Below are 25,533 nucleotides of genomic sequence, written 5' to 3'. Positions count from 1 at the left end.
TTGTAAAATTAAATACATTTTCTGTTTGTTTGTGAGTGTGTGTGTGTGCGCTTGTGTGTGCCTGTGCGCTTGTGTACGTGCGTGCATGCTAGTGCGTGCGTTCTAACACTGCAGAGCCAAGCAGAGAGTCTCTGAATGTTTGCACTGCGGCCTTGGCGGTGGCGTGTGTAACTGTGTGCTTTTGTGTTTAACTGGTGTTATCACCTCAGTATCTGCCAGAAGGGCACGTGTCAGCAAAGTGATATGATCTCTATTCAACCATCGCTCTGGGGTTGGAACAGTAAGAGAAGTGCTGGCCCACCTGTGTACAATCTCTCTCTCTCTCTCTCTCTCTCTCTCTCTCTCTCTCTCTCTCTCTCTCTCTCTCTCTCTCTCTCTCTCTCTCTCTCTCTCTTCTATCCTCCATCCTCCATCCTCCATCCTCCATCCTCCATCCTCCATCCTCTATCCTCCATCCTCCATGCCGCAGGGGCCCCTTGGCTCAGCTTGTTTGTATGAGGCAGGAAGGGAGGGGGGATAGATGTTTGCTCTGGCAACAGGAAGTGAGGGTGGCTTACGAGCAGACAGAAAAACGCATAGATGCCTGTAGCAAATGTGCTCTGAGGGTATGTTTAGAGATTTGAAAATTAGGCTATTCCTCCCACTCATTCCTAACATATTGATGGTGAGAAACTGAAATGATCAAGACAGTTGTGTCCACCCGACATCTCAAAGAGAAGGGAACATAATTGTAGGGATTACTGATGATGATATGATGATGATATGTTAAAATCTGTAATACAAAAGCAATGGTCCAACATACAAATACCAATCAAACCCACAATCTTTTTCAAAGACAAATCAGTACAGTGACACATGAACCAATATATAAAAGTCATGAGGAAATTAGCCAAATCATATGTTTGTTGTCTTTATGTTATTTGTGTTGCCATGGTATTATATATCTGCTATATGGCCAGTTATTTCAAAAGCACCAACAACTTCCTCTTTTAACTCCTCTAATGAAAACAAGAAGGGAGTGAGGGGAGAGTACTCTGTCTTTTTCCCTTTCCTATGGTTTAATTTACGATCCCTAACTTAATATTTATATTTGTGTCTAAAATAGGATTGAGTATGTTCATTAATTGTGGCAGTTCCGACACTAAACTGCCTTTGTTTGTGTGGGGGGGAGAGGGAGGAGGGTGGTCTTAACCCATGTTGGATGCTATTTCCATTTCAGGGCGGCCTGACCCTTGCTGAGGGGGGAACGTTTTTTACTCCCTCTCTCTCACTGGAGGAGGAGGAGGGTGTTCACAAATTACATGCAGACTTTCTGCATCAAGTGTCAACCCTGCAAGAGGAATTTATCTCTTCCCTCAGAGTGTTCTCTCAGCCTGGTGAACTTCTTCACCTTAATGGATCCAGAGAGGAGTGTGTGACTAGCGGAGGTGCAGAATCTTTTCAGGGGGGGAACAGGACACATGGAGTATGGCTCACACTGTGAAAACCCCACTGCGGAGGTCCTTCAGTGAGCATGTGAAAGTCTCCACCAACAAGGCTTGGGATGTATTCTGGAAGAGTGCGAGGGAGAAAAGGCTTTGCGGTAAGTGTTGGACTTGACTGTACTTTCACACATTGACCAATTGTTTTGAGTGTGTGGCCACACACACTGCTCTAATGGCTTGTTGACTCAAACTTTGGGCGGGATTCAATCTGTATCGCAGAAGTAACGTGGAAGATCCGCGTTATAGCTTTATTGATGTATAAAGGCAATTGTCCCACGTTTGTGGAGAATGCCTTCACGTTAAAAGCTGCATATGTTGGTTCAATCGTAAATTACCTTTACATTTTAGCACAGAACTTCCACTATACTTCCGTGATTCATATTGAATCCAGCCCTTTAAGTAGTAATGGATCTTCTGGCTTCACTGTTGTATTTACGCAACAATCAATAGTTACATTGACTTGACAGTTGTCTGTCTAACCCATAAATCCTTTATCAAATAATTTACTCTTTCACCAAAACTGACAATCTCCACACTCACCTCACAGCTGTATCGTGTTAAACCTCTCAGTGCTTCACGCTCCAATCCCAGTCCTACATACCATTGAGGTATTTTCCCATGATTGTGTGTCAATCAAAACATAATGTGGAATAATACTAATGAAAAAAAAACTCCTGTGTGTAGCTAGTGTCCTGCTGATGGGTCAGTGGCCCATGGCCTCTGGTGGGCTGTCAGTGGGGGGAGCTGTCACCGGAGTAGGAGCTTCATGGTTCTCATACAGAGACCTGCTGAGGGGTCTGTGGCCCATGGCCTCTGGTGGGCTGTCAGTGGGGGGAGCTGTCACCGGAGTAGGAGCTTCATGGTTCTCATACAGAGACCTGCTGAGGGGTCAGTGGCCCATGGCCTCTGGTGGGCTGTCAGTGGGGGGAGCTGTCACCGGAGTAGGAGCTTCATGGTTCTCATACAGAGACCTGCTGAGGGGTCAGTGGCCCATGACCTCTGGTGGGCTGTCAGTGGGGGGAGCTGTCACCGGAGTAGGAGCTTCATGGTTCTCATACAGAGACCTGCTGATGGGTCAGTGGCCCATGGGCTCTGGTGGGCTGTCAGTGGGGGGAGCTGTCACCGGAGTAGGAGCTTCATGGTTCTCATACAGAGACCTGCTGAGGGGTCAGTGGCCCATGGCCTCTGGTGGGCTGTCAGTGGGGGGAGCTGTCACCGGAGTAGGAGCTTCATGGTTCTCATACAGAGACCTGCTGAGGGGTCAGTGGCCCATGACCTCTGGTGGGCTGTCAGTGGGGGGAGCTGTCACCGGAGTAGGAGCTTCATGGTTCTCATACAGAGACCTGCTGAGATGACCTGGATTCCTCTGTGGGCTTTATGAATTTCAGGGCTTGTGCGTTACGAGTGTGTGCCATGTGTCCATTCGTTATGCTTTCATTCACACATGCACATACAGAAGTATGCACACACACAATGCTTCAGCATAGTCTTATGAACTATACATTGCTTTTCAACACATGCAGATATGCACACATGCATGCATATGAATGTGCACACACACGCAAAGCTGTCATTCAAATTCACCTCAGTTTCAGCTGTGTGGTGTCATCTTTGAGGTGTCATTGAACTCAAATCCTATGCATCTGATGCCAACAAATGTCTCTTCAGGCTGAGAGATAATATCAGAAAACCAGCTGTGTGTTCATATTGCAGTCCTCTCAACATGTGTGTTGGATTAATGACACCACACAGTGACGTTGGTTAGTTGAGCTCACCCATTGGCTGGGGGTAATTACACAATGCTAGCTAGCTGTGGCGGTGTGCATATCATTAGGGAAGTTGGAATGGCACAGGCACTATGAATAGGCTTCCTGCCTCTTTCTCTCCCTCCATGTTTCTCTATTTCACTCTCTCTTTCACACTCTTTCTCACTAATTCCCGCATGCATATGATGTTTTATTTATTGCACTCATCTCTCTAGCTTTCTCTCTCTCTCTCTGCCCTACTGCAGTGTGCATTTCACAAGGAGGAGCCGCTGTCCGTCATACATCACAAACCTGTCCTAATATTTACACCCACACTAAAGAGTCATAACTCTGGCCAAATATGGTGTTCCATTCAAACGCCGCAACGCTCATCCAAACAGCACCTCTGCCAGATGTAGTCTATAAACAGACCCTCTGCCAGATGTAGTCTATAAACAGCACCTCTGCCAGATGTAGTCTATAAACAGACCCTCTGGCAGATGTAGTCTATAAACAGCACCTCTGGCAGATGTAGTCTATAAACAGCACCTCTGGCAGATGTAGTCTATAAACAGCACATCTGCCAGATGTAGTCTATAAACAGCACCTCTGCCAGATGTAGTCTACAAACAGCACCTCTGGCAGATGTAGTCTATAAACAGCACCTCTGGCAGATGTAGTCTATAAACAGCACATCTGCCAGATGTAGTCTATAAACAGCACCTCTGCCAGATGTAGTCTACAAACAGCACCTCTGCCAGTCAAATGTGATACTGCAAGCGAGGCGTGCGTCATTCCACTAAGTCGCCACAGAGCTTCTCACAAGTCAGAGCCAAAGAAAATAGCATGGAACAGCGGAAGAGAGAGGAGCAGGCCTCGCAGGGCTCTGAAGTAAACATCTGGCTGTGGGAAGGCAGGGGTGGATGGTGGATGGGGATGTTTGAGGCCATGTGCTTTATCTGCTTTCTGTCAGAAAAGCAGAGGGACGTGGAAGGGAGTGGAAGGGGTGGGGGGTGGTGGGGGTTGTGTGATGGCCAGCTGGAAAAGCACAGAGCTGGAAGTTTCAGAGAACACCACAGTACATCTACAGTTGAGGTCGGAAGTTTACATACACCTTAGCTAAATACATTTGAACTCAGTATTTCACAATTCCTGACATTTAATCTGATTTAAAAATGCTCTGTCTTAGGTCAGTTAGGATCACCACCTTATTTCAAGAAAATGAAATGTCAGATTAATAGTAGAGAGAATTATTTATTTCAGCTTTTATTTCTTTCATCACATTCCCAGTGGGTCAGAAGTTTACATTACACTCAATTAGTATTTGGTAGCATTGCCTTTAAATTGTTTAAATTGGGTCCAACGTTTCGGGTAGCCTTCCACAAGCTTCCCACATAAAATTGGGTGAATTTTGGCCCATTCCCACTGACAAAGCTGGTGTAACTGATCCAGGTTTGTAGGCCTCCTTGCTCAATCACACTTTTTCAGTTCTGCCCACAAATGTTCGATTGGATTGAGGTCAGGGCTTTGTGAAGGCCACTCCAATACCATTACTTTGTTGTCCTTAACTTCTTGCGTCGAGTAATCCCGTATCCGGGAGCGTAATCATAGCCTCAAGCTCATTACCATAAAGAAAATCGCAAATGAAATGAAATAAATATATTCACTCACAAGCTTATCCTTTTGTTAACAACGCTGTCATCTCAGATTTTCTAAATATGCTTTTCAACCATAGCTACACAAGCATTTGTGTAAGAGTATTGATAGCTAGCATAGCATTATGCCTAGCATTCAGCAGGCAACATTTTCACAAAAACAAGAAAAGCATTCAAATAAAATCATTTACCTTTGAAGAACATTGGATTTTTTCAATGAGGAGACTCTCAGTTAGATAGCAAATGTTCATTTTTTCCAAAAAGATGATTTGTGTAGGAGAAATCGCTCCGTTTTGTTCATCACGTTTGGCTAAGAAAAAAGAACGAAAATTCAGTCATTACAACGCCAAACTTTTTTCCAAATTAACTCCATAATATCGACAGAAACATGGCAAACGTTGTTTAGATTCAATCCTCAAGGTGTTTTTCACATATCTATTCAATGATAAATCATTCTTGGCAGTTGGGTTTCTCCTCGGAAGCAAATGGAAAAATACACGCAGCTGGAGATTACGCAATAATTGCGACGGAGGACACCAAGCGAGCACCTGGTAGATGTAGTGTAAAATGGTCAATCTTCCAATGATATGCCTACAAATACGTCACAATGCTGCAGACACCTTTGGGAAACGTCAGAAAGTGTAAGCTCATTCCTGGCCCATTCACAGCCATTTAAGGAGACATTGGAACACAGCGCCTTCAAAATCTGGGGCACTTCCTGTTTGAAATTTCATCTTGGTTTCGCCTGTAGCATGAGTTCTGTGGCACTCACAGACAATATGTTTGCAGTTTTGGAAACGTCAGAGTGTTTTCTTTCCAAAGCTGTCAATTATATGCATAGTCGAGCATCTTTTGTGACAAAATATCTTGTTTAAAACGGGAAAGTTTTTTATCCAAAAATTAAAAGAGCGCCCCCTATATCGAAGAAGTTAAGCCATTTTTCCACAACTTTGGGAGTATTCTTGGGGTCATTGTCCATTTGGAAGACCCATTCGTGACCAATATATCCACATGATTCTTCCAGCCCCTAGCTGAGTGTAGACATAAATATGGTATCTCCTATTGCCCTGGAAGAGGTGGTCTTCGCTGATATATCCCTATACATCAAAAAGTCTAAGCCATTGGGGGGGGACAAAAAAGACAGTCAAAAGATTAATCATAAGGAATAAGGTTTTGAAGTCTGTCCTATATCTATGAGAAATATTAAAGCTTAGGACATTTTTTATTTACACATATTTAACCAGTTATTTTTGTTGGCACATCCTTCCATTAGTTTGTATGGGTTACCTTCAGACGAGTCTCCTGTGACACTTGTAGAGCAAAACAGGCCGTAGAGCAAAATGGAGAACACCATCGTATTCAGGAGAGACACATGTTTATGGGCCTGTTTCGGAACCCACAGACGTTTTCGTGAGAAGACCAATTTCCGGGATGTCTCGTAGTCTGACAAACACTACTGTAGCTCTGCCACCTTCGACCGCAGATGCCGAAGGGCGACATAGGCGGATGCGGTGGATTGAGATGCAGTCCATGCTAAAAAAACAAATATATCTAGCTTATACGGCCAGATTTTGATGGGGATTTTTTTATTATGTTCCTTAGATTGATCACATGTGCGTCAATAGACTCTTAGCGATTAAACCATGCTTTGGTCCTATTATTGCTCACATCATTTTTTTTTTACAAATGTAACTGGGAATCAAAATGGCATGCCCATATTCCAATGTTTCACAATAATGCCTGACGATCTGGAGGGCAGCCTTTTGCATCACCCCCAATGGTCCAAATGTGGAATTTGTATCCTTGTCGATATCATGGACAATTTGAGAACATTCCAAGATTTGAATGGCACATATAGAGTACCAGTCAAAAGTTTGGACACACCTACTCATTCAAGGGTTTTTGTTTATTTTTACTATTACATCAAAACTATGAAATAACACATGGAATCCTGTAGTAACCAAAAATAAATAAACAAATCAAAATATATATTATATTTTTGAATCTTCAAAGTAGCCACCCTTTGCCTTGATGACAGATTTGCACACTCTTGGAATTCTCTCAACCAGCATCACCTGGAATTTTTTTCTAACAGTCTTGAAGGAGTTCCCACATATGCTGAGCACTTGTTGGCTGCTTTTCCTTGACTCTGCGGTCCAACTCATCCCAAACCATCTCAATTGGGTTGATGTCGGGTGATTGTGGAGGCCAGGTCATCTGATGCAGCACTCTCCTTGGTCAAATAGCACTTACACAGCCTGCAGGTGTGTTGGGTCATTGTCCTGTTCAAATTATAGGTCCACTAAGGGCAAACCAGATGGGATGGCATATCTCTGCGAAATGCTTTAGTAGCCATGCTGGTTAAGTGTGCCTTGAATTTTTTTTTATCACTGACAGCGTAACCAGCAAAGCACCCCCATACCATCATTCCTCCTCCTCCATGCTTCACGGTAAGAACCACACATGCGGAGATCATCAGTTCATCTACTCTGCGTTTCACAAAGACATGGCAGACTTCCACCCATCTAATGTCCATTGCTTGTGTTTCTTTGCCCAACCAAGTCTCTTCTTCTTATTGGTGTCCTTTAGTAGTGTATTTTTAGGCAATTCGACCATGAAGGCCTGATTCATGCAGGCTCATTTGACAGTTGATGTTGAGATGTGTCTGTTACTTGAACTCTGTGAAGCATTTATTTGGGCTGCAATTTCTGAGGCTGGTAACTCTAATGAACTTATCCTCTGCAGCAGAGGTAACTCTGGGTCTACCTTTCCTGTGGTGGTCCTCATGAGAGCCAGTTTCATCATAGCGCTTGATGGTTTTTGCGACTGCATTTGAAGAAACTTTCAAAGTTCTTGAAATGTTCCGTATTGACTGACCTTCATGTCTTCAAGTAATGATTGACTGTCTTTTTTTTTGCTTATTTGAGCTGTTCTTGCCATAATATGGACTTGGTCTTTTATCAAATAGGGCTATCTTCTGTATACCACCTCTACCTTGTAACAACACAGCTGATTGGCTCAAATGCATTAAGAAGGAAAGAAATTCCACAGATTAACTTCTAACAAGGCACACATGTTAATTGAAATGCATTCCAGGTGACTACTTCGTGAAGCTGGTGCAAAGCTGTCAAGGCAAAGTGTGGCTACTTTGAAGAATCTGAAATATAACATATATTTTGATTTGTTTAAAACTTTTTTGGTTACTACAGGATTCCATATGTGTTATTTCATAGTTTTCATGACTTCACTTGTATTCTGCAATGTATAAAATAGTAAAAAATAAAGAAAACCCCTTGAATGAGTAGGTGTGTCCAAACATTTGACTGTTACTGTACATTACCAGGCAATTCCTTTTTTTCTATATTTATAACTTAGGTCAGCTATGCTGGCCTATGGAGTCCCTTGGGAACACAACCACCAAACCATCCAATGATGGGATTTAGAAATAAATTATCTGGGCTCCCAAAAGGACTGATTTCCATAATATATTAACAACTTTTGGAAAGCTCTTATTCTGAGCTTGTCATTACTAAAGTAGGGTCCACATATCTAAGTGTATCTTAACAACCTTTTAACTGGAACAAAATATGGAAAAAATATGACCTTGGCATCTTTTAATCCAAACCATTAACTTCACAGACTGTATTTAACACCATTGAAAACCTTTACGATGAAATTAGCTCCAACTCCCAACTGTTCACTGTGTCCCCTAAATCAAGTAGGCACATTCCTTCATATAATGTGGGAGTGTTTCTGGGACAAATGTTAAATGCTTCTGGGACAAAGTTACAAAATGCATTTAGATGTGCATAAATGTAAATATTGAATGCGTTGCATCTACTATGATACTTAATTATGATAGCTCCTTGAATCTCTCAGTCATTCAAAGACGATTACTACTGGCAGGCAGTACTGTCGCAAACAAGATGTTGGTACTTAGATGGCAATCACCCCACCCTCTCCCAATTCACCAGTGGATACAGCCATTTTAAAAAATTATAACAATATAATTATTGACAATCTCAGTGGGGGGTTGGACGGGAACATGTCCAGGGGGAATGGGACGGGGAGTTGGGGGTGTAGGCCCACCTCTTCCCCTCCCTATTTTTTACAGCCTTATGGGTTACATGCAGTATAAACTGTGTAAATTGACATGAATATTCACTTGTATACTTGTATCCCCCAACCTCCCAAAATACAAAGCAAAAAAATATATTGGAGATGATACGAAACACCGATTTTCTGCCTATCCTTCACTTTGTTTTTAGGTTCAGAAAACTTGGGGGTGGGCAACGGCCCACCAGTTGGGGAACCCTAACCTACAGTGTAAGCATGCCACTTCATTTAGAGTAAACTTGACTTTTTCTTAGTGCTGATGCTGTTATGCTGATGTCAGTGTAGAGATAACACCTGTAGTGTTACCATAAATCATTTTGGGTGTTGTTTTAACACTATATGGTGTAAAGCCTTATTTTCATATTTCCCAGGGTGCCTTTTCTTTTTGAGTGAATTGTAGAGTTACCACCCTCGACTCTATTGGTTAGTGACAGAGACATGGTATTGCTTTTTTTCCTTTTAAAGGCTATATAACAAGGTTTTAACATGTTTTTATAACAAGTGAGTACCTAGAGGAATGCCATAATTAAAATGTAACTATATGCCAGTACAATACATATATCAGATGGCCTAGTTTTACTATAACATAGATGGAACTGTTTTACTCTTCAAAGTGTAAAAAACTACATCTAGTTATTAACACCAACACTGGGGGTTCTTTTTTGTATACCACTGAGTGTTACTTTCACTCTTACAAAGTGAATTGAACTCCTGAATCAACACTAGAAATGTTACACTGAAAAATCCACACTGGCCAATTTGTTGTGCAGTGTATAGTATCTATGGCAGGCTCCAGATCTCCAGTCTTTTCCCCTCTCTGAGCTGCCTGCCCGCCTGCCTCATCAGCAAAATTACCTCACTCTGAGAACCAGGGCCATGTGCTCCACTTGTCACTGCCTCCCTGTGCTCAAATGTAAGACTCAGGGGGTAGTAAGTGTATGTGGGGGGGTTGCATATCTCGGTGTGTGTAACATATGATATACTCAAAGGTACTGAGGTGTGTGTATGGGGGTTGGGGAGAGAAGTGTAAGGTGTGTAGTATATAGGAGAAAGAGGAAGAAGTGGGAGTGTGTGTAAGGGGGGTCCGGGGGTTCCTGTTCTGATGCAGAGCAGGCCTGTTTGAGCTGAATGATTACAGTTAGAAAGACTTACCAGATGGGGCAATGCAGAAAAAACTGCTGGGAAAAAAGTAAAGGAAGGGGAGTCGGATTACAAGTTCCTCCTGGCAAAGAGAATATGTGAAAAATCTATGACCTACTTAGAGATAGGTTCTCCACCGCCTTCTTTTGGAGACCATTAATATTTTAGAGTTTAGGGCTTCCTTCCAAATCATTTTATCAGATATTGTTTGATATCAATACATTTGATCTGGATAAAATGTCTCCTATTCAAAACACTTCAAGCAAAAACATCTGTCACAAGTATTCTCACAGACAGTCTGAAAAGTCTGTTAATCTCTCTGGGCTTTTCCAATAGAATTAGAGTTGCCCAATACTTTGAAGTGCTCTGAGTGGTTAAGGGAAGTTTTGTACACAGCTCTTATTAAATTTACAGCAGAAATGTTAGGTTCAGAACAGCTATTCTGATTCTTGTCTTTGCCTGGCCACATTTGAACTTGGTCTCCAGATCTGTTTGCATTCTAACCCTATCCTCTGTCATACATTGTTCGCTCAACCATGTTTAGCCATATACACATTCTAGACTCCATAATAACTGTCCCTGATCAGTCCCTGATGAAGTACTATTAGCCAACTCTGTACAATACCATGCATTTGTCTTGATAACAATTATAACTGTACCATAACTGTACCTAGTCTTTGCATGATTAGCCAACCATGTAAAGCCAGGTCTCAAGATCTGCCCTTGCTGACCCATGGTGAGAGAGTAACCGTAAATCAACTACGCTGTTGGGTTAATGGCCTCGACCCAGAATGAACACACACACACACATGCACACACAACACACATATTATATATGAGGATGTGACTGCCTTCTTGCCACAGTTGACCTCTGGACACATGTAAATCTATTAGTATGACGCTATGTATAAATCTGTTAGTTTAATGAGCTATTTACTATGTTTAACGGATGTGTGGGACAGCTTGGTATATGGTGAACAGAAAGACTGTCCATTTAATTAAAAGTAATAATGTAACAGTATTGCTTCCGTCCCTCTTCTCACTGAACCCTGGGACTCGAACCAGAGACCCTCTGAACATATCGACAACTGCCTCCCACGAAGCATCGTTAACTATCACTCCACAAAAGCCAGGGCCCTCTGCAAGGGAAACAACTACATCCAGGTCTCACAATGAGTGACATCACTGATTGAAACGGCACTAATCAAATCAAATCAAAGCTTATTTGTAACGTGTGCCGAATACAACCTTACAGTGAAATGCTTACTTACAGGCTCTAACCAACAGTGCAATGTCGAAGTAAAAAAAAAGATATTAGGTGAACAATAGATAAGTAAAGAAATAAAAACAACACTAAAAAAGACACTAAAAAAGTGAAAATAACAGTAGCGAGGCGATATACAGTAGCGAGGCTATAACAGCAAGCAAGCTACAGATGAAGTCGGAAGTTTACATAAACCTTAGCCAAATACATTTAAACTCATTTTTTTCACAAGTCCTGACATTTAATCCTAGTAAAAATCTCTGTCTTGGGTCAGTTAGGATCACCACCTTATTTTAAGAATGTGAAATGTCAGAAAAATAGTAGAGAGAATGATTTATTTCAGCTTTTATTTATTTCATCACATTCCCAGTGGGTCCAAAATTTACATACACTCAATTAGTATTTAGTAGCATTGCCTTTAAATTGTTTAACTTGGGTCAAATGTTTTGGGTAGCCTACCACAGGCTTTCCTCAATAAGGTGGGTGAATTTTGGCCCATTCCTCCTGACAAAGCTGGTGTAACTGAGTCAGGTTTGTAGGCCTCCTTGCTCGCACACGCTTATTCAGTTCTGCCCACACATTTTCTGTAGGATTGAGGTCAGGGCTTTGTGATGGCCACTCCAATACCTTGACTTTGTTGTCCGTAAGATATTTTTCCGCAACTTGGGAAGTATGCATGTGGTCATTGTCCATTTGGAAGACCCATTTGCGACCAAGTCCTCATGAAGACATATATGAAGACATATATTTTGTGAAGCGCACCAGTCCTTCCTGCAGCAAAGTAACCCCACAACATGATGTTGCCACCCCCGTGCTTGGTTGGGTTGGTGTTCTTCGGCTTGCAAGCCTCCCCCTTTCTCCTCCAAACATGGTCATTATGGCCAAACAGTTCTATCTTTGTTTCATCAGACCAGAGGACATTTCTTCAAAAAGTACTATCTTTGTCCACATGTGCAATTGTAAACTGTTGTCTGGATTTTTTATTTCCCGGTTTTGGAGCAGTGGCTTCTTCCTTGCTGAGCGGCCTTTCAGGTTATGTCGATATAGGACTCATTTTACGGTGGATATAGATATTTTGTACCTGTTTCCTCCAGCATCTTCACAAGATCCTTTGCTGGTAATCTGGGATTGATTTGCACTTTTCCCACCTAAGTACGTTCATCTCTAGGAGACAGAACTTGTCTCCTTCCTGAGCGGTATGACGGCTGTGTGGTCCCATGATGTTTATACTTGTATACTATTGGTTGTACAGATGAACGTGGTACCTTCAGGAATTTGAAAATTGCTCCCAAAGAAGAACCAGACTTGTGGAGGTCTACAATATTTTTCCTGAGGTCTTGGCTGATTTCTTTTTGATTTTCCCATGATGTCAAGCAAAGAGGCACTGCGTTTGAAGATAGGCCTTGAAATACATCCACAGGTACACCTCCAAATGACTCAAATTATGTCAATTAGCAGAACATTCTAAAGCCATGACATAATTTTCTGGAATTTTCCAAGCTCTTTAAAGGCACAAACAAATTAGTGTATGTAAACTTCTGACCTACTGGAATTGTGATACAGTGAATCATAAGTGAAATAATCTGTCTGTAAACAATTGTTGGAAAATGTACTCGTGTCATACACAAAGTAGATGTCCGAACCAACTTGTCAAAACTATAATTTGTTAACAAGACATTTGTGGAGTGGTTGAAAAATGAATTTGAATGACTTCAACCTAAATGTATGTGAACTTTCAACTTCAACTGTATATACAGGTTGCCTACGGAGCTGTGAGGGGAACGGCACCTCAGTACCTCCAGGCTCTGATCAGGCCCTACACCCAAACAAGGGCACTGCGTTCATCCACCTCTGGCCTGCTCGCCTCCCTACCACTGAGGAAGTACAGTTCCCGCTCAGCCCAGTCAAAACTGTTCGCTGCTCTGGCCCCCCAATGGTGGAACAAACTCCCTCACGACGCCAGGACAGCGGAGTCAATCACCACCTTCCGGAGACACCTGAAACCCCACCTCTTTAAGGAATACCTAGGATAGGATAAAGTAATCCTTCTCACCCCCTTAAAAGATTTAGATGCACTATTGTAAAGTGGCTGTTCCACTGGATGTCATAAGGTGAATGCACCAATTTGTAAGTCGCTCTGGATAAGAGCATCTGCTAAATGACTTAAATGTAATGTAAATGTACAGGCACCGGTTGGTAGGGCTAATTGAGGTAGTATGTACATGAATGTATAACTAAAGTGAGTATGCATATATGATAAACAGAGAGTAGCAGGAGCGTAAAAGTAGGGGGGTGAGGGGCACACAATGCAAATAGTCCGGGTAGCCAGGAGTCAGGAGCTAAAGAGTTCAGGAGTCTTATGGCATGGGGGTAAAAACTGTTTAGATACCTTTTTGTCCTAGACTTGGCACTATCCGATACCGCTTGCCATGCAGTAGTAGAGAGAACAGAGTATGACTGGGGAAGCTGGGGTCTTTGAACATTTTTAGGGCCTTCTTCTGACACCGCCTGGTGTAGAGGTCCTGGATGGCAGGCGCTTAGCCCCAGTGATGTACTGGACCATACGTACTACCCTCTGTAGTGTCTTAGGGTCCGAGGCTGAGCAGTTGACGTACCAGGCAGTGATGCAACCAGTCTGGATGCTCTCCATGTTGCAGCTGTAGAACCTTTTGAGGATCTGAGGACCTATGCCAAATCTTTTTAGTTTCCTGAGTGGGAATAGGCATTGTCGTGCCCTCTTCATTACTGTCTTGGTGTGTTTGGACCACTCTAGTTTGTTGGTGATGTGGACACCATGGACACCAAGGAAGCTCTCAACCTGCTCCACTATAGCCCCGTCGATGAGAATGGGGGTGTGCTCGGTCCTCCTTTTCCTGTAGTCCACAATCATCTTGTCATGTTTGTCATTTATTATCATGTCTTGTCCCTGTGCTCCCCATTCTATTCGTTTCCCTCTGCTGGTCTTATTAGGTTCTTTCCCTCTTTCTATCCCTCTCTCTCCCCCTCCCTCTCTCACTCTCTCGCTCTCTCTTCTCTCTATCGTTCCGTTCCTGCTCCCAGCTGTTCCTATTCCCCTAATCATCATTTAGTCTTCCCACACCTGTTCCCGATCCTTTCCCCTGATTAGAGTCCCTATTTCTTCCTTTGTGTTCCGTTCCTGTCCTGTCGGTTCCTTGTTTAGAATTCACCGTGCTGTGATTGTGTATCGCCCTGTCCTGTCGTGTTTTTGCCTTCATCAGATGCTGCGTGTGAGCAGGTGTCTCTGTCAGCTACGGCCTGCGCCTACCCGAAGCGACCTGCAGTCTGTGGCCGCTTCTCCTGTTATTCCCTCTACAGACTAGAGGATTTCTGTTATTCCCTGTTTGGACATTTCCTGTTAAGGATTCAGGATTTGTCGTATTCTGTTTGGACTTGAATAAACTCTGTTTCTGTTAAGTCGCTTTGGGTCCTCTTTCACCTGCATGACAGAAGGAACCGACCAGTAATGGACCCAGCGACTTCAGACGCTCGTTACACTGCCGTCGAGATCCAAGGAGCCATGCTCGGCAGACACGAGCAGGAATTGTCTGCTGCTCGCCATGCCGTGGAGAACCTGGCCGCTCAGGTTTCCGACCTCTCTGGACAGTTCCAGAGTCTACGTCTCGTGCCACCTGTTACTTCCTGGCCTGCCGAGCCTCCAGAACCTAGGGTTAATAACCCACCTTGCTACTCCGGGCAGCCCACTGAGTGCCGCTCCTTTCTCACGCAGTGTGAGATTGTGTTCTCTCTCCAACCCAACACATACTCTAGAGAGAGAGCTCGGGTTGCTTACGTCATTTCACTCCTTACTGGCCGGGCTCGAGAATGGGGCACAGCTATCTGGGAGGCAAGGGCTGATTGCTCTAACAAGTTCCAGAACTTTAAAGAGGAGATGATTCGGGTTTTTGACCGTTCAGTTTTTGGTGGGGAGGCTTCTAGGGCCCTGGCTTCCTTATGCCAAGGTGAACGGTCCATAACGGATTATTCTATTGAGTTTCGCACTCTTGCTGCCTCTAGTGAGTGGAACGAGCCGGCGCTGCTCGCTCGTTTTCTGGAGGGACTCCACGCAGTGGTTAAGGATGAGATTCTCTCCCGGGAGGTTCCTTCAGATGTGGACTCTTTGATTGCTCTCGCCATCCGCATAGAACGACGGGTAGATCTTCGTCACCGGGCTCGTGGAAGAGAGCTCGCATCAACGGTGTTTCCCTGCTCCGCATCGCAACCATCTCCCTCCTCTGGCTTTGAGACTGAGCCCATGCAGCTGGGAGGGATTCGCATCTCGACTAAGGAGAGGGAACGGAGGATCACCAACCGCCTGTGCCTCTATTGCGGAGTTGCTGGACATTTTGTTAATTCATGTCCAGTAAAGCCAGAGCTCATCTGTAAGCGGAGGGCTACAGGTGAGCGCAACTACTCAAGTCTCTCCATCAAAATCCTGTACTACTTTTGTCGGTCCATCTACGCTGGACCGGTTCGGGTGCTACATGTAGTGCCTTGATAGACTCTGGGGCTGAGGGTTGTTTCATGGACGAAGCATGGGTTCGGAAACATGACATTCCTTTCAGAGAGTTAGAGAAGCCTACGCCCATGTTCGCCTTAGATGGTAGTCATCTTCCCAGTATCAGATTTGAGACACTACCTTTAACCCTCACAGTATCTGGTAACCACAGTGAGACTATTTCTTTTTTGATTTTCCGTTCACCGTTTACACCTGTTGTTTTGGGTCATCCCTGGCTAGTATGTCATAATCCTTCTATTAATTGGTCTAGTAATTCTATCCTATCCTGGAACGTTTCTTGTCATGTGAAGTGTTTAATGTCAGCCATCCCTCCCGTTTCTTCTGTCCCTACTTCTCAGGAGGAACCTGGCGATTTGACAGGAGTGCCGGAGGAATATCATGATCTGCGCACGGTCTTCAGTCGGTCCCGAGCCAACTCCCTTCCTCCTCACCGGTCGTATGATTGTAGTATTGATCTCCTTCCGGGGACCACTCCTCCTCGAGGTAGACTATACTCTCTGTCGGCTCCCGAACGTAAGGCTCTCGAGGATTATTTGTCTGTGTCTCTTGACGCCGGTACCATAGTGCCTTCTTCCTCTCCGGCCGGGGCGGGGTTCTTTTTGTTAAGAAGAAGGACGGTACTCTGCGCCCTGCGTGGATTATCGAGGGCTGAATGACATAACGGTTAAGAATCGTTATCCGCTTCCCCTTATGTCATCAGCCTTCGAGATTCTGCAGGGAGCCAGGTGCTTTACTAAGTTGGACCTTCGTAACGCTTACCATCTCGTGCGCATCAGAGAGGGGGACGAGTGGAAAACGGCGTTTAACACTCCGTTAGGGCATTTTGAGTACCGGGTTCTGCCGTTCGGTCTCGCCAATGCGCCAGCTGTTTTTCAGGCATTAGTTAATGATGTTCTGAGAGACATGCTGAACATCTTTGTTTTTGTCTATCTTGACGATATCCTGATTTTTTCTCCGTCACTCGAGATTCATGTTCAGCACGTTCGACGTGTTCTACAGCGCCTTTTAGAGAATTGTCTCTACGTAAAGGCTGAGAAGTGCTCTTTTCATGTCTCCTCCGTTACTTTTCTCGGTTCCGTTATTTCCGCTGAAGGCATTCAGATGGATTCCGCTAAGGTCCAAGCTGTCAGTGATTGGCCCGTTCCAAGGTCACGTGTCGAGTTGCAGCGCTTTTTAGGTTTCGCTAATTTCTATCGGCGTTTCATTCGTAATTTCGGTCAAGTTGCTGCCCCTCTCACAGCTCTTACTTCTGTCAAGACGTGTTTTAAGTGGTCCGGTTCCGCCCAGGGAGCTTTTGATCTTCTAAAAGAACGTTTTACGTCCGCTCCTATCCTCGTTACTCCTGACGTCACTAGACAATTCATTGTCGAGGTTGACGCTTCAGAGGTAGGCGTGGGAGCCATTCTATCCCGGCGCTTCCAGTCTGACGATAAGGTTCATCCTTGCGCTTATTTTTCTCATCGCCTGTCGCCATCTGAGCGCAACTATGATGTGGGTAACCGTGAACTGCTCGCCATCCGCTTAGCCCTAGGCGAATGGCGACAGTGGTTGGAGGGGGCGACCGTTCCTTTTGTCGTTTGGACAGACCATAAGAACCTTGAGTACATCCGTTCTGCCAAACGACTTAATGCCCGTCAAGCTCGTTGGGCGTTGTTTTTCGCTCGTTTCGAGTTTGTGATTTCTTACCGTCCGGGTAGCAAGAACACCAAGCCTGATGCCTTATCCCGTCTGTTTAGTTCTTCTGTGGCTTCTACTGATCCCGAGGGGATTCTTCCTTATGGGCGTGTTGTCGGGTTAACAGTCTGGGGAATTGAAAGACAGGTTAAGCAAGCACTCACGCACACTGCGTCGCCGCGCGCTTGTCCTAGTAACCTCCTTTTCGTTCCTGTTTCCACTCGTCTGGCTGTTCTTCAGTGGGCTCACTCTGCCAAGTTAGCTGGTCATCCCGGTGTTCGAGGCACTCTTGCGTCTATTCGCCAGCGCTTTTGGTGGCCGACTCAGGAGCGTGACACGCGCCGTTTCGTGGCTGCTTGTTCGGACTGCGCGCAGACTAAGTCGGGTAACTCTCCTCCTGCCGGTCGTCTCAGACCGCTCCCCATTCCTTCTCGACCATGGTCTCACATCGCCTTAGACTTCATTACCGGTCTGCCTTTGTCTGCGGGGAAGACTGTGATTCTTACGGTTGTCGATAGGTTCTCTAAGGCGGCACATTTCATTCCCCTCGCTAAACTTCCTTCCGCTAAGGAGACGGCACAAATCATTATTGAGAATGTATTCAGAATTCATGGCCTCCCGTTAGACGCCGTTTCAGACAGAGGCCCGCAATTCACGTCACAGTTTTGGAGGGAGTTCTGTCGTTTGATTGGTGCGTCCGTCAGTCTCTCTTCCGGGTTTCATCCCCAGTCTAACGGTCAAGCAGAGAGGGCCAATCAGACGATTGGTCGCATACTACGCAGCCTTTCTTTCAGAAACCCTGCGTCTTGGGCAGAACAGCTCCCCTGGGCAGAATACGCTCACAATTCGCTTCCTTCGTCTGCTACCGGGTTATCTCCGTTTCAGAGTAGTCTGGGTTACCAGCCTCCTCTGTTCTCATCCCAGCTTGCCGAGTCCAGCGTTCCCTCCGCTCAAGCGTTTGTCCAACGTTGTGAGCGCACCTGGAGGAGGGTGAGGTCTGCACTTTGCCGTTACAGGGCACAGACGGTGAGAGCCGCCAATAAACGCAGGATTAAGAGTCCAAGGTATTGTTGCGGCCAGAGAGTGTGGCTTTCCACTCGCAACCTTCCTCTTACGACAGCTTCTCGTAAGTTGACTCCGCGGTTCATTGGTCCGTTCCGTGTCTCCCAGGTCGTCAATCCTGTCGCTGTGCGATTGCTTCTTCCGCGACATCTTCGTCGCGTCCATCCTGTCTTCCATGTCTCCTGTGTTAAGCCCTTTCTTCGCACCCCCGTTCGTCTTCCCTCCCCCCCTCCCGTCCTTGTCGAGAGCGCACCTATTTACAAGGTACATAAGATCATGGACATGCGTTCTCGGGGACGGGGTCACCAATACTTAGTGGATTGGGAGGGTTACGGTCCTGAGGAGAGGAGTTGGGTTCCGTCTCGGGACGTGCTGGACCGTTCACTCATCGATGATTTCCTCCGTTGCCGCCAGGATTCCTCCTCGAGTGCGCCAGGAGGCGCTCGGTGAGTGGGGGGTACTGTCATGTTTGTCATTTATTATCATGTCTTGTCCCTGTGCTCCCCATTCTATTCGTTTCCCTCTGCTGGTCTTATTAGGTTCTTTCCCTCTTTCTATCCCTCTCTCTCCCCTCCCTCTCTCACTCTCTCGCTCTCTCTTCTCTCTATCGTTCCGTTCCTGCTCCCAGCTGTTCCTATTCCCCTAATCATCATTTAGTCTTCCCACACCTGTTCCCGATCCTTTCCCCTGATTAGAGTCCCTATTTCTTCCTTTGTGTTCCGTTCCTGTCCTGTCGGTTCCTTGTTTAGAATTCACCGTGCTGTGATTGTGTATCGCCCTGTCCTGTCGTGTTTTTGCCTTCATCAGATGCTGCGTGTGAGCAGGTGTCTCTGTCAGCTACGGCCTGCGCCTACCCGAAGCGACCTGCAGTCTGTGGCCGCTTCTCCTGTTATTCCCCTCTACAGACTAGAGGATTTCTGTTATTCCCTGTTTGGACATTTCCTGTTAAGGATTCAGGATTTGTCGTATTCTGTTTGGACTTGAATAAACTCTGTTTCTGTTAAGTCGCTTTTGGGTCCTCTTTCACCTGCATGACACATCTCCTTAGTCTTGTTTACGTTGAGGGATAGGTTGTTATTCTGAAACGGCCAGGTCTCTGAACTCCTCCCTATAGGCTGTCCCATAGTTGTCGGTGAACAGGCCTAACACTGTTGTGTCATCGGCAAACTTAAACTTAATAATGGTGTTGGAGTCATGCCTGGCCATGCAGACATGGGTGAACAGGGAGTACAGGAGGGGGCTGAGCACGCACCCCTGAGGGGCTCCAGTGTTGAGGATCAGCATGGCAGATATGTTGCTACCTACTCTCACCACCTGGGGGCGGCCCATCAGGAAGACCAGGATCCAGTTGCAGAAGGAGGTGTTTAGTTCCAGGATCCTTAGCTTACTGATGAGCTTTGTGTGTACTATGGTGTTGAATGCTGAGCTGTAGTCAATAAATAACATTCTCACTTAGGTGTTCCTTTATCTGTTTGGGCAGTATGCAAATGTAGTGGGTCTAGGGTTTCTGGGATAATGGTGTTGATGTGAGCCATTACCAGCATTTCAAAGCCTTTCATGGCTACGGATGTGAGTGCTACAGGTCTGTAGTCCATCGTGTTCTTAGGCACAGGGACTATGGTGGGCGCCTTGAAACATGTTGGTATCACAGACTCAATCAGGGACATGATGAAAATGTCAGGGACGGCACCTGCAAGTTGGTCAGCACATGCCTGTAGCACACGTCCTGGTAATCCGTCTGGATCCATCGGATCCGGTGTAGTACGATTCAATCTCAGCCCTGTATTGACGCTTTGCCTGTTTGATGGTTTGTCGGAGGGCATAGCAGGATTTCTTATAAGCACCTTGAAAGCGGCAGCTCTACCCTTTAGCTCAGTGCGAAGGTTGCCTGTAATCCATGGCTTCTGGTTGGGTTATGTACGTACAGTCACTGTGGGGATGACGTCCTCGATGTACTTATTGATGAAGCCAGTGACTGATGTGGTGTACTCCTCAATGTCATCGGAAGAATCCCGGAACATATTCCAGTCTGTGATAGCAAAACAGTCCAGTAGTTTAGCATCTGCTTCATCTGACCACTTTTTTATAGACTGAGTCACTGGTGCTTCCTGCTTTAATTTTTGCTTGTAAGCAGGAATCAGGAGGATATAATTGTGGTCGGATTTACCAAATGGAGGGCGAGGGGCGGCTTTTACGCGTCTTTGTGTGTGGAATACAGGTGATCTAGAATTTTTTTCACTCTGATTGCACATTTAACATATTGATACAAATTAGGTAGGTTTCCAGTTTGCTTATTTCCTTATACAGCTGACTGAGTGCGGTCTTAATGCCAGCATCCGTCTGAGGTGGTAAATAAACAGCCACGAAAGTATAGCTGAAAACCCTCTAGGCAAATAGTGTGGTCTGCATTTTATTACAAGATACTCTACTTCAGGCGAGCAAAATCTAGAGACTTCTTTAGATTTTGTGCACCAGCTGTTGTTTTAAATATTCACAGACCGACCCCCCTCATCTTACCGGAGTGTGATGTTCTATCTTGCCGGTGTAGCGTATATCTCACTAGCTGAATATCCATGTCATCATTCATCCACGATTCCGTGAAACATAAGATGTTACAGTTTTTGATGTCCCGTTGGTAGGATATCTGTGATCGTACATTGTCTAATTTATTGTCCAATGATTGCACGTTGGCGAGTAACATTAACGGTAACGGCAGCTTTCCCGCTCGCCTTCTGTGGTCCTTACGAGGCACCCCGCTCTGTGTCCTCTGTACCTACGTCTCTTCCTCTTGCAAATAACTGGGATGCTGGCCTTGTCAGGTATTCAGAGAATGTCCTGTGCATCCTGCTTGTTGAAGAAAAACTCTTTGTATAATCCAAGGTGAGTGATCGCTGTCCTGATATCCAGAAGCTCTTTTTGCCGTAAAATATGTTTTCAGAAACATTATGTACAAAATAAGTTACAAATAACGCGAGAAAAAAAAACACATAATAGCACAATTGGTTGGGTGCCCGTAAAACTGCTGCCAGTTCTTCCGGTGCCATTTTAAAACAAAATATATAGTATATATATATTTATTTTAAACACGCACTGCAAACTAGCTAGCCATTTCACAGCGGTTACAATATCATTGTGACGAAGCAAATAGTCTACATAGATTGAATTCATCTCCATAAGCCGACACTGTACTCAACAATAAAAAAAATAACTGTTCCCCCCCGTTGTTCCATAATAAAATAAATCACATTTTGCTACAAAAATGTTTTTCGGGGGGAAAAGATCTCCATGCAACGACAAGAAATATGAGATAGGCATGGTACATATTCTGTGGTATTTATTATCTTGGAGGAGGTTGACTGTAGCAGTTCCAGAGAGACCACTTGTGAAATGCATCAATAAACCCAAAGGGACTGTCACTGGAGTCAAATTCTACAAAGGCTCTCCAAAATGGCTGATGTACTTTCAATTCTCCTGGACACGCTGTCAAAGCACAGTGTTTTGGGCAGTACAATAGACGCTGGGGAGCCAGCAGCCTCTTAAGTCCTTTAGCAGAGTGAGTTCTTTTCTGAGGAGCCTTTGTGTGCCTCTTGACTTCTCTGCGGCCCTTGAGTGACTCAGAATGGAGAAGAGGGAGTCTGTTGTGTGTACTTAAAACCATTAAATGGCTCCGTTATCCGTCCTGTCAGACCTCGTTCACCTAAAGATGTTGGGCTACTGGAGTGGTTTCACCTTCAAGCTCCCTCCTATAAAAAAAATATATATACAGTATATACTATATATATAGTGAAGATATATATTGTTTTACTGCAGCTACCAGCTACAGGAGGATACAGGCGCCCGCTCTCAATGAATGTAGACAGCCTGCTGTTGCCGCTCTGCTGATCATCCAATGGGAGGGGATAAGAGGTAACTGTGGGCCCTACCTTGGTTGGGTAACTGATTCGTGGCGTTTTGAAGGCCCTAAGTGAGATTTGTTGTTGCCATGACTTGTGCCATGTTAATGACATCTGAGTGAGAGTGACTAACAAAATCAATGTGGGCTCCATAGAGGTCAGAGACCCAGGGCACGTGCCATGTGTGCCTGGTCAGTATTCATCCATGATTACTACAAGTTTAGACAGCTGGCTAGACTAATTTACCAATTTAAAAATTGTTAGCTGACATGGCTAATTGAGTGACTCAGTGACTAACATAAAAACTGTTCGGGTTGAGACAATAGTAAGTTAAGACTACAGTAAATTGAGACAAGAGTTAGTTGAAAAATCTATCCCCTGGGGAATATGATTTGTTAATGGGTCTCTGTCTATACCGTGCAAATAGATACTTTTCTCAATCAGCACACTGTCTTAAAGTTGCAATCTGAAGTTGAAACAATAACAAAGTGGAAACCACTGTTTTTCTTTACATTTTATTGTGTTACCAAGTGGGATTCAAATGTTTTTATTAAATAATAAATTACATAACTAAAATATAGTCAATGGGTAAGTATTCAGCTCCCTAAATCAATACATCTTAGGAACAGCTTTGGCAGCGATTACAGCTGTCTTCTTGGGTAAGTCTCCAAGCTTTACACATCCTGATTGTGCAAAATTAGCCCATTATTATTTTCAAAATTCTTCATGCTCTGTTAACGTATTGGGGATCATGGCGAGACAGCAAATTTCAAGTCTTGCCATAGATTTTTCAAACAGATTTAAGTCAAAACTGTAATTTGGCCACTCAGGAACATTCACTGTCTTCTTGGTAAGAACGATTTGGTTTTGTATAGTAGGTTATCATCCTGCTGAATTCCTCTCCCGGTGTCTAGTGTATAGCAGACTGAAATGAGGAATCGAGGGTTTGCCTGTGCTTACTGTAGCTCCTTCCCTTTTCTTTTAATCCTGAACAAATCCCCAGTATTTACCGATGTCAAGCATACCCATACCATGATGAGGCCACCACCATGCTTAAATAAGGAGGAAGTTACTATGTGAAGTGTTGTGTTGGATTTGCCCCAAACATAATTATATTCCTTTGCCATGTTTTTGTTGTTTTTATGTATTACTTTAGTGCCTTGCTGCATACAAGATGCATGTTTTGTCATATTTTTATTCTGTATATTTGTATTCTTTTCACTCTGTCATTTAAGTCATTATGTATTTGATCCATCCTCAGTTTTCTCCCATCACAGCCATTTAACTGTTTTAAAATCACCAATGGCCTCATGGTAACATCTCTGGGCAGTTTCATTCCTGTCATGCAGCTCAGTTCAGAAGGATGACTGTGTCTTTTATGTGTCTGTGTGGTTTAATACATAATAAACAGCATAATTATTAACTTGACCATGCTTAAAGAGATATTTAATGTCTGATTTGTAATTGTTTCCCATTTACCAATCACTGCTCCTCTTTGAGGCTTTCAAAAAGCTGTTTGAAATTATATACTGAACTTGGCTGAAGGAACTTAGTGTCATGTCCTGACCTGTTTCACCTGTCACTGTGATTGTCTCCACCCCCTCCAGGTGTCGCTTATTTTCCCCAGTGTATTTATCCCTGTGTTTACTGTCTCTCTGTGACAGTTCGTCTTGTATGTTTCCAAGTCAACCAGCGGATTTCCCGTTCTCCTACTTTTTGCTATTCTCCTTTTTATAGTCCTCCCTGTTTTGACCCTTGCCTGTTTCTGGACTCTGTATTCGCCTGCCTGACCATTCTTCCTGCCTTGACCACGAGCCTGTCTGCCACTCCGTACCTCCTGGACTCCTGGATCTGGTCTTGACTTTTTGCCTGTCCATAACCATTCTCTTGCCTACTCCTTTTGTATTAATAAACATTGTAAGACTCCAACCATCTGCCTCCTGTGTCTGCATCTGGGTCTCGCCTTGTGTCATGATATACAGATTTGTATATATAGTGGAAAGATGAAGGATTAGTAATTCAAAAATCATGTCAACCCTTATTATAGTCCATGTAACTTATTATGTAATTTGTTAAGCCAATTTTTACTCCTGAACTAAGTGAGACTTGCCTAAACAAAGAGGCTGAATACTTATGCCACGACTATCTTTTGTTATTAGATCTTTATTATTAATACAACTTTTTTGTTAAATCCACTTCGACATGACATGAGTTCTTTGAGTAGATTGTTGACAGAAAATGACAATTAAATCAATTTGAATCCCACTTTGTAACACAATATACAATTGAAGTAGGAAGTTTACATACACTTAGGTTGTTTTTTAAACCACACAGATTATTTAACTTGTAATTCACTGTATCACAATTCCAGTGGGTCAGAAGTTTACATACACTAAGTTGACTGTGCCTTTAAACAGCTCTGAAAATTCCAGAACATTATGTCATGGCTTTAGAAGCTTCTGATAGGCTAACTTACATCATTTGAGTCAATTGGAGGTGTACCTGTGGATGTATTTCAAGACCTAACTTCAAACTCAGGGTCTCTTTGCTTGACATCATGGGAAAATCAAAAGAAATCAGCCAAGACCTCAGGAAAAAAATTGTAGACCTCCACAAGTCTGGTTCATCCTTGGGAACAATTTCCAAATGCCTGAAGGTACCCCTTCATCTGTACAAACAAAGGTACGCAAGTATAAACACCATGGGACCACACAGCCATCATACCGCTCAGGAAGGAGACGAGTTCTGTCTCCTAGAGATGAAAATACTATGGAGCAAAGTACAAAGTGCAAATCAATATCAGAACAGCAGCAAAGGACCTTGTGAAGATGCTGGAAGAAAAAGGTACAAAAGTATCTATATGCACAGTTAAACAAGTCCTATATCGACATAACCTGAAAGGCCGCTCAGCAAGGATGAAGCCACGTTTTCAAAACCGCCATAAAAAAAGCCAGACTACGTTT

The 25,533-nt window shown here is 44.2% G+C and overlaps 1 protein-coding gene across 1 annotated transcript in view; it reads left to right on the top strand.

Annotated features, from left to right (window-relative positions):
- The first annotated feature begins 1,301 nt into the window (after positions 1-1,301).
- LOC123998866 (rho GTPase-activating protein 7-like) overlaps positions 1,302-25,533 on the top strand; it is a 114,185-nt gene continuing 89,953 nt past the window's right edge. Inside the window, exon 1 of the mRNA XM_046304082.1 lies at positions 1,302-1,582. Within this exon, the coding sequence (XP_046160038.1) occupies positions 1,468-1,582 (115 nt within the window). The 5' untranslated portion in view covers positions 1,302-1,467. The remainder of the gene's footprint in view (positions 1,583-25,533) is intronic.

Source organism: Oncorhynchus gorbuscha, linkage group LG16 (genome assembly GCF_021184085.1).
Source record: "Oncorhynchus gorbuscha isolate QuinsamMale2020 ecotype Even-year linkage group LG16, OgorEven_v1.0, whole genome shotgun sequence".
NCBI classification, from domain to species: Eukaryota; Metazoa; Chordata; class Actinopteri; order Salmoniformes; family Salmonidae; genus Oncorhynchus; species Oncorhynchus gorbuscha.
The sequence above is the reverse complement of the archived record's forward strand: the minus strand, read 5'-3'. Positions and strand labels throughout refer to the sequence as shown.